This window comes from Dreissena polymorpha, chromosome 6 (genome assembly GCF_020536995.1).
Source record: "Dreissena polymorpha isolate Duluth1 chromosome 6, UMN_Dpol_1.0, whole genome shotgun sequence".
Lineage (NCBI taxonomy): Eukaryota > Metazoa > Mollusca > Bivalvia > Myida > Dreissenidae > Dreissena > Dreissena polymorpha.
In genome coordinates, this window is record NC_068360.1 from 4,046,502 (window position 1) to 4,063,378 (window position 16,877).

Consider the following 16,877-nt stretch of genomic DNA (forward strand, 5'->3'; position numbering starts at 1 on the left):
TGTGATAAATGTTTTATTTATGACTTTATATAATTGTGTTTTGTTGGTTAAATAATATAATGGGTAGAGCTACAGCCCCCATACTTCAAGCTTGAAAAATATAAGAAAGAAATTTAAAAAATCATAAGGCATTCTTAACCTGTCATCTCATTAAGATACGCAGCCGAAATTTTGGAGGACTGCTCTAAAATAAGCAAATGCAATATACGGAATGATTCATTTCGGTCTCCTTTCTCCAAGATTTTGCTAGGTGTTGATAAATTCCCGCAAAGGCTAATCAGAGACGACACTTACCGCGAAACAAAAAATATCATAAACGCGGAAAATGTCCGCGCAGGCTTATCTAGAAAGACACTTTACGCACATGCATTAAACCCACTTTTTCACTGAGCAAGGCCCATAAATGTGTTGTATGGACGTCTTTTTTTTTTAAATCACCATCAAAAAAGGAAAACAAAACAACATAAAAACCATCACGTTTGTAATAAAGACTAGTTTGCTTTTCGTTATTACTAATCATTATATGTAAATTGAAAAATGCAACATCACTAAAGTAAGTTCTTCGAGATAAATCCTTCTAATCTATTGTTTAAATATGGGTCATTAACATGTAGCAGGTCGCCAAAAGATATCCACTGGTTTTGATTTGGAATTAAAATACAAACTAAGCATCAACTTTAATAGCAGTGTATCTGCTTAAGTATTAATATACGTGTACATGCAACATTTAAATCATTTTACCGATTTTACTCATAATAGACAAGTGTTATTTCTGTCCTTCTTCCAAGAGGTTCTTTTCACATGTGTGTCGTTTGTTTTGTCAGCAATCCATTCTAATGGTCAAGCCCAAGTACACTATTGCCGGTAGAGCCCTGGTCAATCCCGGTTTGCTAAAGCCGGTCGACCGGCGAGAACCGGGATGATTCTTATTTTTTAACGCGGTCACACAATTTCCCGATGCCGCCCCGGTTGAAGCCGGCAAATTCTCGGTCAACCCCGGACTAGCTACGGTTTATCCCGGTGAAGCCCCGGCAGAGCCCCGGTTGTCGCCGGTAATGACCCGGTGGAGCCCCGGTGAAAACCGGCAGCGTCCCGGCAGATCCTCGGTATACCGTTACTTCTACGGCACGCGCCGGGGCTTTACCGGCATCAGACCCCGGCAGAATTACGGCAACGCCCCGGTTTAACCCCGGTCGTCGCCGGTAATGCCCAGGCGGAGCCCCGGTGAATGCCGGTGGCGTTCCGGCAGAGCGCCGGTTTACCTATGCACCGTAGCTTTACCGGGGCTCCACCGGGGCAACCCCGGCGACAACCGGGGATTGCCGTAGATCTGCTGGGGTCTGTATGGGCCCCGATGGAGCTACGGTGCCGTCCTGGTTGTTGCCGGTGCCATCCCGGTTGTAGCCTGTGCCGCGCCGGTCGTTGCCGGTGGCGCGCCGGTCTTTGCCGGTCCTTCCCGGTGACTCCCGGTTCATCCCGGAGGTAGTAAACATTTGAATACTTTCCCGGTGGAGCCCCGGTTGTTCCCGGTCGTCCCCGGTTAATCCCGGTCGTCCCCAGTGGAGCCCCGGTTCATCCCGGTAGAGCCCCATTTCATTCCAGTAGAGCCCGGATCACGCATCAGGGCTCCAACGGCATCCATAGGGAGACTGGACCTCAAGAACAGTCAGTCGCCCGGTCTAATGGTCAGTCAGTTACAGAAGCCCGATCGTATGGTCTGTCAGTACCCCGTTATAATGGTCATTCAGTTGAACATTGCCATTTCTAGTTGTCATTCAATAGCCAATTGTAAGGGTCAGTCAGTCGCACGGTTTTATGGTCAGTCAGTAGTCCGGGCTAATGGTCAGTCTGTTGGCCGTTCTAATGGTCAGTCAGTTGCCTGTTCTTATCATCAGTCAATATCCCGGTCGACTGGTCAATCAGTTACCTAGTTAATGGTCAGTCGGTTGTCCGAAATTAAGGTAAGTCAGTCGCCCGTTCTTATGGTCATTCCGTTACCCAGTCTAATGGTAATTCAGTTGTCCGTTCTAATGACAAGCAAGTTGCCTGTTCTAATTATCCTTCAGTTTTTTGGTATAAGGGTCAGCAATTAAGGGTCAGTTGCCTGTTCTAATGGTCAGTCAGTCGCCCTTTCTAATGGCCAGTCACTAGCCCGTTCTAATGGTCAGTCAGTCGGCCTTTCTAATTGTCAAACAGAAGTCCGTTCTAACGGTCAGTCAGTTGCCTGTTCTAATGGTAAGTCAATCGCCTTTTCTAATGGTCAGTCAGTAGTCCGTTCTAATGGTCAGTCAGTAGCCCGTTCAAATGGTCAGTCATTCGCCCTTTATAATGGTCAGTCAGTCGCCCGTTCTAATGGTAAGTAAGTAGCCCGAACTAATGGTCAGTCAGTCGCCTTGTCTAATGGTCAGTCAGTTGCCCGTTGTAATGGTCAGTCAGTAGCCCGTTCTAATGGTTAGTCAGCGGCCCGTTCTAATGATTAGTCAGCTGCCCGTTTTAATGGTCAGTCAGCAGCCCGTTCGTATGGTCAGTCTTTAACCCGTTCTAATGGTCAGTCAGTAGCCCGTTCTAATGGTCAGCCAGGCGCCCGCTCGTATGGTCAGTCCGTAGCCCGTTCTAATGGTCAGTCAGTCGCCTTTTCTTATGGTCAGTCAGTAGCCCGTTCTAATGGTCAGTCAGTAGCCCGTTCTAATGGTCAGCCAGTAGTCCGTTCGAATGGTCAGTCAGTAGCCAGTTCTAATGATCAGTCAGTAGTCCGTTCTAATGGTCAGTCTTTAACCCGCTCTATGATCAGCCAATAGCCCGGTCGATAAATCAGTCAGTTTTGTTTAATAAAACAATAAATGACAAAGATACAAATAAGACAAGCTCATAAGCACGCGCTCGCACATACATACACTTGAAAATCGTGACTGCTGTAAAAAGATTTCCACAAGAGGGCTCAGCAACCATTGAAACAAATACATTTTAAATATTCAATATTTCCTGGCTGCTGCAGATACAGTAGCTGATCGTAGCAAATAAAATGCAACCTGTTCAAAAGTTTGAAAGTGAAAGTGTGCCATGTTTAAATCAGGAATACTGTTAAACCTTAGCAATATGTATTGGCAAGTCAAGAAGGGCTGCAGGTTCTGATGTTTGAACTTAACATAAGGGTTTTGAGTTCAAGTAGTTTTATTCACTCACATCAAATGAAAAGAGATGCTTATAAACTGATGAACGCTTTGTTTATCTTTTTTTGTAAAACATTGCAGCAATTATTATGATTCGTTTTTTTTTATATTCTAGTAACAACGTTTTTTGAACTATGCTTCAATCATGTAATTGGTTCACCTTGTATAAATGGGCTACATGAAGTCCGAATAGAGCGCCAGTGACTCTGTGAGACACTTATGCAACAATAACGTGTGTGTTAAGCCTGAACATTTAAAATAGAGCCCCACTCAACCGCCATGGAACTACGCTTACTATCTATACACGCATTTACACATATAGGGGTTGATATTTATACACGCATTTACACATATAGTGGTTGATATTTATACACGCATTTACACATATAGGGGTTGATATTTATACACGCATTTACACATATAGGGGTTGATATTTATACACGCATTTACGCATATAGTGGTTGATATTTATACACGCATTTTCACATTTATGGGTTGATATTTTTACACGCATTTACACATATAGGGGTTGATATTTATACACGCATTTACACATATAGGGTATGATATTTATACACGCATTTACACATATAGTGGTTGATATTCATACACGCATTTTCACATTTATGGGTTGATATTTTTACACGCATTTACACATATAGGGGTTGATATTTATACACGCATTTACACATATAGGGGTTGATATTTATACACGCATTTACACATATAGGGGTTGATATTTATACACGCATTTACACATATAGGGGTTGATATTTTCCCGTGTGTTACCCTGGTCGATCTTCTGTCTTGGATAGAACATGACTATGGAAAAGAGCTGTCGTTTCATGTCAGTCACACGATACATAAACTGTTATTCCATATCCATCTAATCAGTGTTGTTTCGAACATTTGACCGTATTCACTGTCTCAAGTTTTCCTCCATGAGCGTGATTTAATATAAATATTCATTGTAATACGAAAATTTCATTTTGAACTAAACATAGGGTATGCGCGTTTCAGACATTAGCCAAGTTGATAAAAGAATACCTAAAATGAATATCTTGAACATTTACGTCCTAGGAACGGATCTATACATCAAAATATTGATTATTTCATATTATCCCGATGCCTGGTGGGAAGCGTAAGACCAATCGAGCAGCGCGGTATATTTTCGAATGAACTTACATAGGGTTAGTAAATTGGAAAAATTAAAATATTTCAAAGTCCAATTTGAAACAACTGTGAATTAACCTTGATAACAAAGGTATTGGCCTACATGTAGAAAAAATCCTGACAAATTTTCTTAAAAAATGAGCGAAATGTGGCTCCTTGAAGTAGAAGTTCGGGCAAAATGGGCCATGTTCAGGCATTTAGGGGAAAACACTGCTTTAATTGGCAAGTCACTACAATAATTAAAGGATTTATAAAAACTTACACATATCTTCCATAACCTCTCAGGAGGGTTTCTCCAGAAAACTATTTATTGTGGAGAAATTTGCGTTTTTAATGACCATGTTGGGAAAACATGGATACCAAAGGGAGAAGACTGGGCCACCTTATGTGAGCAGCGACTTTATCATTCTTTTTAGTGACAAAAATACTAATTTCCAGCCACATTTCGCTCATTTTTTAAGAAAATATGTCAGGATTCTTTCTTCATGTAGGCCAATACCTTTGTTATCAATGTTAATTCACAGTTGTTTCAAATTAGACTTTGAAATATTTTAATTGTTCCAATTTACTAACCCTATGTAAGTTCATTCGAAAATACACCGCGCTGCTCGATTGGTCTTACGCTGCTCACCAGGCATCGGGTTTCCTGGGGTGATATATGCAATTAACGAGCCATTTGCAAATTACGCATTGACACATTTAACTGGGCACATCACGTTATCGTATGTAAAGAATAATTTAAATATGCATCTTAAAGGTAGTTTCAAACAAACATACTTTGTCCATATACATTCAATTTAAACTACTAAACATAAGAAGCCACGACAAATGCAAAATGCGTAAGCAATTCGAAAGCAACTTAACTAGACGAAGAACACGTAATCCCTTAATTTTTGGTAAGTTGCATAAATTCTTGGCACATTTAGTGTGCACCTTATTGTTATTAACTACAGGCCTAAAGAAAATCAGTTTGTTTCAGAAGTATTGAGTCTCAACTCAACTAGTAAATCAGTAAATCATTCTAATGTTCGCTCAGTTGTCCAGTCAGTTACCTTTTCTAATTGTCATCCAATAGCCCATTATAATGGTCAGTCGGTCGCACGGTTAAATGGCCAGCATGTAGCCCGGGCTAATGGTCAGTCTGTACCCTCTCTAATTGTCAGGCAGTTGCCTGTTCTTATTATCAATCAATTTCCCGGTCTAGTGGTCAGTCAGTTATCCAGTTATTGGTCAGTCGGTAGCCCGATATTATGGTCATTATGTAATTTGCCTTAAAGTGCTGCAAGCAAATATAAAGATACACAAATTAGATGCCAAGACGATAAAAAAAAATTTAATGCAGTGTTGAGACACGAATTATCCCATGAAGGAAATACCAGGTTGTTTTAAATCGTTTGTTTGAACACTAATAGTGTATTTGTAAAACAACTAATCTAACCTGTCAAATGGAAATGGCGTCAGTATTAGATCGCATAGAGTAAATACAAAGGCTTACTTTTCGAAAAAAGAGATTTCAAAGTTGGTAGAACTATTTAAATACACTTTTAAAATATAGACGAAGACGTTGGAACAATGAAAGCCAACAAACAAAAGAAATTCAAAAATCGATTTTATTTTGAAGAAATTTATCAGGTTTTGCGAGAATTATTGAAAGAGATACCATTGAGTAATATGAACCAATGTGTTCAACAAGTTTAAACGAAAATTGCAATATCGAATCATATATTTCATGCATGTTAACTCCGTTATGCACATAATAACGTGAAATACTTTATTAAGAATGTACCTATGTATGTTTTTCAATGACAAGTAACACACAAATAGAAAGAAGCCTACATGTAAAATGGTTTTACACATAAAAACTCCAAATTGAACATACGAACAACCTTTCGATAAAAAATTTAAAACATTGATGTAAAAAAATAAAACGTGAGCTTAAAATACAAAAATAAAAATATTGAAAACATACAAAATAAAATATGAAACTATGTACCATTACACATACAAAAAATAATAGAGACATCAAGTCCCGTGCTGATGTGATATACATCCAACCACCCCTAAAACAATCGTGGCAAGAGCAGACAAGGCGCAATTCCGCTTGCATGCGGCATAGTACAATGCATATTTCCGCAAATAAACAAAGTAGATGACCGAAGATAAATTTGATGTTTTCATTAAATATGGGCTGCGCTCTGGGAAAATTGGGTTTAATGCATATGCGTACAGTTTCGTCCAAGATTAGCTTGTGCAGTCCGCACAGGCTAATCGGGGAGGACACATTCCGCTTTTATGATATTTTTCGTTTCAATAAAGTAAAAGATGCACAATTCAAAATTCTGGGCACTATAATCAGCATAGACCAGTTAACTCATATGATGTGCCTGAGGTCGTTATAAGTTGAAGGAAACGAGATACGTAACGGTTGCACGTAAACCTTAACCAGAAATGTTACGCAAAAAAGGAACATAACTCTGCTGAATTGTCACTGTTATTGCCCTTGGTCTGTGACCATATATCATGACCATGAACACACGTTTGAAGCTTAAATTTAATATTTTTATATGTTAAAGATACCCATAATATAAGGGGGAAAAAATCGGAACAATTCGATGTCTTACCACGGTCATTGCCCTCACAACGAACACATGTTTGAAGTTTCAGACCGTTGTAGTTTCAGAGATACCTTAACGCAACTCAAAGCTTAATCTGAGCATTACGCCGAGGAACGCGTGAGGAATAATAGCTTGATCAGTTAGATGTATGATAGAGCAAAACCATAACCTGATATACACACAAAAGAATACACAAGACTGTATTATATCAGTTTTCACCTTCTTTAAATTAACAGCGCTTGATATGTGTGTTGTATGTACAATTGTACAAACTTTATAACAGCCGTTGATTTCAAAGACATTTTTAGTACTTTAAAATAATGTCCATGTAAAACACACAAAAACATGAATTAATATAATAAAATACATGCAATTACATTCCTTTATATCAAAATAATCAAAACCATATTGCATTTTACGTGGTCAACTGTTCCCGTTACCCACGAATTTGTTAAATAAGAAGTTCTTATTTACAAATCGTACCTTAGGTAAAAAAAACACTGAGCGTGTTGCTTTTTAAAATTTAGTTCATTGTATTCTCGTAGATTTGTTTCGGAATAGGCATGCTTCACATCAGCCAAACAAAGTAAAGAGTTCTTATTAAAATAGATATAGTTATTTCAAACAAGTACAACAGGTAAACATATGATGGGATTTGGAGAACCATGACATGCTTCTTAGGATAACAAAATAAAGAGCAAGCCCTTATATCGATTGCGGTGCTTGTTAGTTGAAGGCATGACATGGAATTGCTACAATAATATGTGACATAATTATAATTTGCAAAAGAAGCAAACGCATGTCATAGTTATATAAAAAATCACACAATGAGGTAGCTAAAAGATATATATATATATATATATATATAAGTATAATCTGCCTATGTAAAACTGACAAAATTCGCGTTAAGGAAACAATACTGATTATCTCATTTGTTAAAATAATGAAATACAATCTACAAATGCATAGCGTGGTAAATTATTCTTAATGCAAAACAGAATTTTAATAGAGTAAGTGGTGCTAAGTTTATACTGTTACGACAAAAGTTCTTAGCCTTGAAAGTGTGTAAACATCTGTCGAAATGGTTTGTTAACTATTCATCAGTTTGGCATCATTGAATAACAAAGTCTTCGAGTCGGATCTGCTGACATTGGGGATTGAAACTCCCGAAACAGTATATTTCTTGATATTTATCTATCATTTTTGGCAAGGATCAAGATACCCTTTGATAGAGGATGACTTTTTTTAAGTCAAAACTTTGATGATTGTATTTGAAGCTTTCATTACAACTTATGAACTGAGTTTATTAATTGCACGCAAAATATTGTGAAGCAATTTTGAATGATATAATTAAGAAAAAAAAGACTTGCATCTATATTATTCGACATAAAACAGCTGAACATATACCTTTGATATGCGGCAGTAAAAAGTGTTAAAATGCAATACAAAAATGAGCAATAATTGTAAAAGAACAATCTTAAAACAATCACATATCTAATTCAGCTTAAATATGTAACAGTCATGTACATGTATAAACCAAATTATATGATTAAATTGAATATTTAAATCAATAATTTATACAGTAAATATAAAACAGGGCAATATAAAACGCACGTGGAACACATGCAAACGAATGCTGAAAATAACAACGAGTTATTATTCTTCTGGGGAAAAATATATATACAAGTTTAACGAACACAAAAATCTAGTACCACTAAAACTTAACAAGTACTCAGCTGTTTAATGCTTAAATCACGCTTTTACCCATTGCTAAAAAGAATTTCTGTAACAAATATTCTAAATATAGAAATTAATATATTAGACATCCCTAATTTTGGAAATAAATTGCTCCAATTTAGATGGATGGGAGAGTCCACTAGGCATAAATGGGTTAAGTTCGTCCCAGCGCTTGTGTAAGGCTGCTACATTATTTTGTATTGCGGCTTTGCTCTCCAATGGTAAGGTATAGTGTCCTACCTGCCGCTGTCGAAGGCAAGTACTTTACTTTGTTTTGCGACTTCGCTCTTTTGCGGTTAGGTTTAATGTCTTTCCTGAAACGAAATTATGTAAAGACCAAATACATGTAACAAATCAAGGCCAATTCTTAAGTTTCTTCGACTAAATTACGGGTGTTTATGACTGGTGTCGTTTCTTGTAGTCCATGTATTTTAATAAGGTATCGATGTTTAACGGAGACTAATATGCTACTACGAAAGTGGAAATGTTTCCAGAAGGACACGATAACCCCTACTTTGTTTTTGTCTTCAAACTGCACCTTTATTTAAAAACACGAAGTTTTATTGTATACATGTGTAATTTGACTTTTCAGCTCCAAGTATGCTATTAACGTATGAGATATGGCGACGGGTGTTACGCGCGAAACGTCGTTTTACGATGGCTGATATTTCTGCCAATGTGTTTTACAATACATCAATATGTGGCTCAGACTTTTGCACTGACGGACCCACAGACGGTCAGTGCGACCGCAAAATGCCGCCTTCTTCGAATGGAGGGTTAACGTGGCATAAAAACTAAAGCAAACGTAACTCATAAAATGTGCATTTTGTCAACTAAAATGCAGGGGCAAATAACTAAGAAATTGGCACAGGAACCGAAAATGTGTTCTTAATATTGATTACCGAATTATGTTGGTTAAATTGCTAGCAATATATCATAAAAGTAGACAATAATGCTACAACTATTAAAATGTCATTTGAGCCGCGTCATGCGAAAATGGGTATTATTCCATATTTGGCTATCGCGCAGTGTGGTACAGAGCTACGCTGACCGCTATAAAGTCACGCAAGCTTTCGTGACTTCATCAGCGGCTAATGTAGTTCCTTACAAGACTGCGCGATTGCCAAATATTGCATAAGACCCATTTTCGCATAACGCGGATCAATTGTGCTCATTTCAGAGTTCCCACTTACCTGAAGATGCGTCTTTCAAATACAGCAATAAGGTGAATAATATCGAGCCTAAAACAAAATATTATTATTTTAGCGTGCTTAATAACGATCATCTTAAAGTTCAGTTAACCCATGTATGCCTAGTGGATTATCCCATCCTTCTAAATTGGATCAATTTATTTCCACATTTAGGGATGTCTAGTATATTTATTTCTATATTTAGAATATTTCTTACAGAAATTCCTTTAAGCAAACAGCGCAGACCCTGAAGAGAGGCCGCATCATGCGGCGTCTCATTTGGGTCTACGCTGTTTGCCAAGACTTTTTTTCTAGACGCTAGGCATAAATGGGTTAAACTGTTGTGTTTTTTTCGGGGAATGAACTTGAGGTCTAATTCATTAACACGAACTCAGTATAGTTCCTGGAAAATGGCCAACGTTCTATGTACAGATAATATCAAATATGTTTTTTTATGAAAATAAGATTTTGCTGGTTAAGGTAATGGTTTGATATCAACTTCATCTTAGGCAAAGTATATTATTTAAAGGGACTTGTTGATAAAGTTTCGTATTTAACAAAAAATCAAATAATTAATTTTCATTGAATATTTGTTGTCACATTACAATAGTTCTTATTTAAATAATCACAAATGCATGGAAACAATGTGTCCACCCTTGAGATTAAACCCGGGACGTCTAGAAACAAATGCTATTAATATTAATATCCATAATCCAGTAATACATTATTTTGCTGAATCATCATCATCACCATCATCACCACCATCATCATCACCATCATCATCATCACCATCATCATCATCACCACCACCACCATCATCATCATCATCATCATCATCACCACCACCACAACCACCACCACCACCACCATAATCATCATCATCATCATCATCATCATCATCAACAACAACAACTTCTAAAAAATAACATTATTTACTAGTGTCACGAATAAGAGACATCTGTACTGACTGTCTTTTGGGATTTTATATGAGATAGCTTTAAACTGAGTGGGTAGTGCATTATGTTGATGAGGAAAACCAAACAGATAATTTTAAAAGCATAATGTTAATGTGACTTAAATTATGTGGAGGTACTTACAAGTGGTGCACATAATGAAGAAGACCTCCAGCACAAAATATCCCATGTTATCTACAATGTAGCCTGTAATATAGGCGTTCACGGCCTGACACGCTGAGTTTATTGTAAACGCACTGAAATATGAAATAAAAATAGAAAATTCAAATTAATTCAAACGCATATTGTATGTATAACTATTATAAAGCATGCCTCGTTGTCAAAGAGCAGGCATTGTCAGTTCAGTTAAACAAACTGCCCCCCCCCCCCCCCTTCCCAAAAAAACACAACCTTCCTAACTTGGAAGTTTCATCTTAAAAACCCGGTTAATAACAAACAAACGGCAATAACTCTAATAATATCTAAGCCCGATTTGTGGAGCTTGTTATCTTCTCATCCCCTCAATAAAATAATATATACGGTACATACCTATCAAGTTGCATGTGCATATCTATATTAGTTTTATGCTGCAGACAAACATTCAAATAATAAATATACACAGGGCAATAACTAAAAACGCAAAAGTTAAAGTTGCATTGTGCTGCACATGTCCTAAGTAAGATCTACCAACCTATCAAGTTTCGATATGATACTATTTAAATTGTCAAGAAAGACTAACTTTTAACAGAAATCATTAAATGAACCTTTTCACAGATGTTGGAATGTATTAAAATTTGTCATGAAATGCTTTAATTTGATAAATGTACACATTGGAACTGAATAGCTCCAGCATATACACAGAATAACATTTAAGAAAGAAAAAAGTTATATTCAAGTGGGCTACAACCACTTGCCCTTTGAGTTAAAGTCTATCGCGCGAACAACTCGGCCATCTGTGCCCATATAGTGAGAGGCGTATTTGAAAATATACATATGCAATCCTCGTAATGTCACAAAATATAACAATAACAACAGACCTCTCCAAGTTATTCAATCGTTTTGCGTGTGTTAAGCTTTATAATTTTCAGGTTTCAAAATCATCAAAAGATGCATATAATCGATATTTTAGAGCATAGAAAACTGATCCGTACTACGCAAAAAGTACTAAAGTACCTCGCAAAACTATTGCGAACGTTGGCAATTCTGAAACATTTTATTTTAAATTTTGTCCATTTACCAAAACGTGGAAAGGTCTCTTTAACAAAGGCAATAACTCAAAAAAGTTATTTTGCCATGCAAGTATGTATTATCTATTTGACCCAGTTGGGGAAGGCTAGTTTTTAACTCACTAGTTAAACTTTTAATGAAACTTAGAACAAATCTGGACGTGGCAGTTGTCAGAGATATTTTTGTGCAAATTAAGTCTATAACAACAATTAAAATATTAAAGGAATCCTTAGCGGCTAAAAGATAATTATTCTTGTTATTTTTAACGTATGATCATAACAATGGAACATATAAAATCTCATAAAAATTATCAGAAAAAGACAGACATACGGACACACATTGATTGTGATTCCGGTTTACACCTTCTCTTATCTCGTGATGTGAAGCATAAGTACTAACAAATGTGCATGTGTTGTACACATCAATAATATCAACACTTTCCTTTAGGGCATTGCTAAAAAATCCTTGTATTGTATCTGACGTTAAAAGGCTGTAAAAAAATGAATAAGAAAGCAAATATGTCTACTTTAAATATTTTGTGAATTGCAAATGGTGCATAATAAATCATAGAGGCCATATAACATTCCAATATACGAACTAAGTTGAAAGGAACCCAACTAGCTTAGCTAACTTCCCATTCCTATAAACGTAAGTAGTTTGTGACTTATGTTGTAAAACATTCTTGAATAATTATGTTGAAACCCAATTCGGATTATTTCATGGTTTTGACACATTTCCGATATAACCTATTTATTATTGAGCCGCGTGATGCGAAAGCGTAAATTCTAATCAGCCTGTGTCCAATCAGCCTGCGGAAAAATACGCGATTGTTCAGACTAGTCTTAAGCCACTCTGGCAGCTAATGGCAATTAAACCCATTTTCGCATGACGCGGCCCCTGCGTACTTACATGCCAAATGCGGTTCCAAGATGATTGGGCGCTATAACATACGTCACAAGCGGCTGCCAAGTGGTCACAACCAGTGAATAACCGAGTCCCAATAAAACCTGCAACAAGAGAGGATTCTCGTAAATATGGTATTCAATGCAAGTCCTGGTGGCAGCTACGATAAGTGAACCGTTGGTTATACATATAATATGATTTCCGTTTTAAATTATCGAACCTTTCATCTGTATTTCTTTATGATTTTATAAATTTGTGTGGTTGTTTTTTCGTTAAAAAATGGTGTAATGTGTATACGAAAATGCAAAGACGTGTTTGTTATTCTGAACTATGTTCGTCTTTCATTGACACGATTTTCAATGAAGTTGAAAGTCTTGGTTATTAATTTGTGGTATGGCTGGAGGGAAGGCGGGCGGAATGCCGGATGAGTTCCCGTCCCTAACGTTTGTTTCTTGAACAAATGTTCATGATTATACGGATAAAACATGCTTGCATGGAGACCCAGCTTGGGAAAGTATATGGCGTATTTTGGGTCAAGGTCAAGGTAAACTTAATAACAAGAGGGCAAATACTGGCCCTTGAGCGCTCACTTGAGAGTTCACGGACAACACTTGATCTCAAAGAAGGCACAACATTAGTCAGAGAACAACATGACAGACCTAAATGAACAAGAAATGTGCCCGTAGAGCACGGACGCCCCTACATTAACATATTTAAGCCTAGTAGACTCTCACATTCTTCTCAAATGGATCAATTTATTTCCAACATTAGGGATGTCTAGTATATTTATTTCTATATTTAGAATATTTCTTACAGAAATTCCTTTAAGGAAACAGCGCAGACCCAGCATGATGCGGCGTCTCATCTGGGTCTACGCTGTTTGCCAAGGCCTTTTTTCTAGACGCTAGGCATAAATGGGTTAAACGTTTGTCTTTAAACTCTGCTCATGTCAAACACAAGCTTTTAATGGCCATAATTGACTTTAAACCTCTAGGTGCGCTCTTGACCTTTGAGGTAATAGACAAGTGGTACACTATACACTCAGTCTCCTCATAATGGTCATCTAAGATAGGTTGTGTTAGATTGAATGATGAATTAAAAAGCTTCAGCGTGGATAAGCTGTTTTATAGCAAAATTTGACTTTTGAACTCTAAGTGTGACCCTGAACTCTGAGGTAGGGAGACCGTTTCTACACCCGAAATCCCAGATGGTTGCCATTAGTGATCAATTTTCTTAAAATGTAAGGTGAGGAGACACGTTTAACACGATCAACGTCGTGTAATGATGAATATTTTTTTGTTTTAAGTCATTTTTAAATCCATAAATATATAGCAATATTTTGGTTGAGACAGAAATTTTCAAGATATTGTATCGACACATTTTACTTTTGATATCTAAGTGTGACATAGATCGTTGAGGAAGGTATACTGTTTTTTCTCACGAAATGCGGTCTCTTCGTGGTTTTCATTTGCGGTTAAAATATCTTCAAATCTTAAAACATAACTACAAGGTTCAGTCCAATCAAGCTCCTTTAAGGCCAAATTTGATCTTGAACTCTTAAAAGTGACGATGATCTCGAACGCAGGGAGACGAGTTTTACAAGCAGCTTGTCGTCTTGAGATGGATTGCACTTGGGCCAAGTTATTTCATAATCCATCAAAATACTGCAAAGATATAGCTTCACGGATCATATTGATTCTCTAAGATGCAGAGACGGAAATGAGTGTATGCTGCCTTATTCATAAGAGGGCATACACATGTCGAAATTAAAATAACAATAACATACACACGTCACACACAAGTTAAGTGAACTATCATCAATAACATTGCAGTCAAAGGATGTAAATAAGTTAATATTTTCAATATAAATAAGAGTTGTCCAACATTCTTATGTTACATGAGCTTACCTTATGACTAAAGAAGTAACAAGGTTTTTCTACGATTTGACCTGGTGACATAAAACGTACGCGACCCAGATTCATACTCGGTCTAATATTTCAAGATAAAGATGCCGACCAAATTTTAAGCCATAATAATTGCCAATAGATTGTAAACAATCTTTTTCTCATATTTAATCTAGAGACCTTTTGTGATGCATATGGCCCAAATAGATTAAAACTCGCATATAAACTGCGAAGGTAAACATTCTGACCACGTATAATGGGCCATACATGTGACCTATGGTATGTTTTTGTCACATACTTGACCTCGTGACCTAGTATTCGACCCAGTTGAAAATCCGGCCAATATATATTTCAAATGAACTCTCCAACAACGTTTCATCAAGATTGAGTCATATATGTGGCCTGTATATTGGTAACAAGATTTTCCAAAGATTTAACCATGTTACCTAGATTTCGGACTCACGGGACCCAGATTCTAACTTGACATTGATAGTGTCATTCATAACAAGTCTGACTAAGTTACATCTATATTGGATACAAATGTGGCCTCTAGAGTGGTAACAAGCTTACAGTTAACAACGCACCACATACACCGCACACCAGACACCGCACGTCGACGGACGCCGGGCATGTTTTCTGCTTTAAAAGTTGAGTTGGGAGAGAGACATTGTCCTGAAATTGTGTAAGTAGGTAGCTATTATGTATCCCTAGTTTGGGATTCCATTTAAGCAAGAAATGGTCAAGGGCAAGGTAAATATTACCAAAACAAATATGTGTACCTTTCATTTATTTTTTAGAGGAATTGTTCTAAAATGTTTTGAGTTTGTAACTTACAAGCAGACCTAGCTTTGGTTTGCCTTGTGACCAGTTGATTTTACCTAAAGGTCACTGTAACTCAAAAAGGAACAATTTTAACCACCCAATAACTTCAACAAGGATGGAGGTATACCGTTTTAATTTAACCTATTTTGGGATTGAACAATTATTGAAATTGAATTCATTTCTCAAACATTGAAAACGTGGTTTCGTGACATTGTCATATTCCTTGTTATTAATAATTGTTAAATACGAACGTGTCTAAAATATATTTTATACAACGAAAAACTTAAACAACGTTTTTATTCATCATCGTAGTTTTGTGGTTCATGCAATGAATTATATCGTTTAAATCTTAGTGATTTCATTAATCACCTGCTACTGTTTTCCAAGTTTTATTATTCCTATAGTTTACTTACCGTGCATGCATATGGTTCTACAAATGTGAATGTCAGTAAAAGGTGACTGGCTAAAGAGAGAAACAGTCCGGTCAACATCCAGATAAGATTTCGGCCCACTTTGTCAATTGCGGCTCCAAAAAGCGGAATCGTCACTGCCCCGACCAGGAAAACCATGCTGAACACATGCAACGAAAATAGCACAGACGCTCAGTATTTAGGGCTTATAAAGTACATGCTTGTCGGACTGGTATGCCGGCTTGCTTTATAAACAATAATATTAAACTATTTTAGGCATTAATTATTGGACAATAGAGTGGTTTGTGGCATGTCATAGTTAACAGCACAACTTCGTAAACAATCACCAAAACACATGCACATTTATATGAAAATAGCATGTATAATTCGATATATCTGATCTTCCTGTGACTCTGGACAAGGTAACATCAAATATTTTGTCATATGCGATTATTAATTACACACAAAGCAATATAGTAGTAAAACGTACTTAGCAATAGTTTGTAGTAATGTTTTAAGATTTCCGCATAAAATAAACAATGCTGCTTTTTAATTAAAAAGTTGCAATTCACGAAATGACACGAGAACATGTACCTTTCATTTTCGTCTTCGTGTTCCGGTGTCATATCCTTCTGTTTTTACTTGATAATATATTTTCTATATGGTTTCAACATTATTCATACAATAAATTATGCCTTTTGTGTCGCATTTATTATTATAAAGTAACTAAAATTACAAGCAATTGTATACTAGTAAAGAATCTAAAGTGGATT

General features: G+C 36.8%; 1 protein-coding gene across 1 annotated transcript; it reads right to left on the reverse strand.

Annotated features, from left to right (window-relative positions):
* Nucleotides 1–1,540: 1,540 nt before the first annotated feature.
* Nucleotides 1,541–16,730, reverse strand: LOC127834139 (major facilitator superfamily domain-containing protein 1-like). The gene is made up of 6 exons (XM_052359771.1): nt 16,699–16,730; nt 16,108–16,264; nt 12,975–13,072; nt 10,983–11,095; nt 9,889–9,936; nt 1,541–1,626 (listed from the first exon to the last, which is right to left on the reverse strand). Exons 1-6 carry the CDS (start codon nt 16,728–16,730, stop codon nt 1,541–1,543), a joined length of 534 nt encoding a protein of 177 aa, XP_052215731.1.
* Nucleotides 16,731–16,877: the final 147 nt, after the last annotated feature.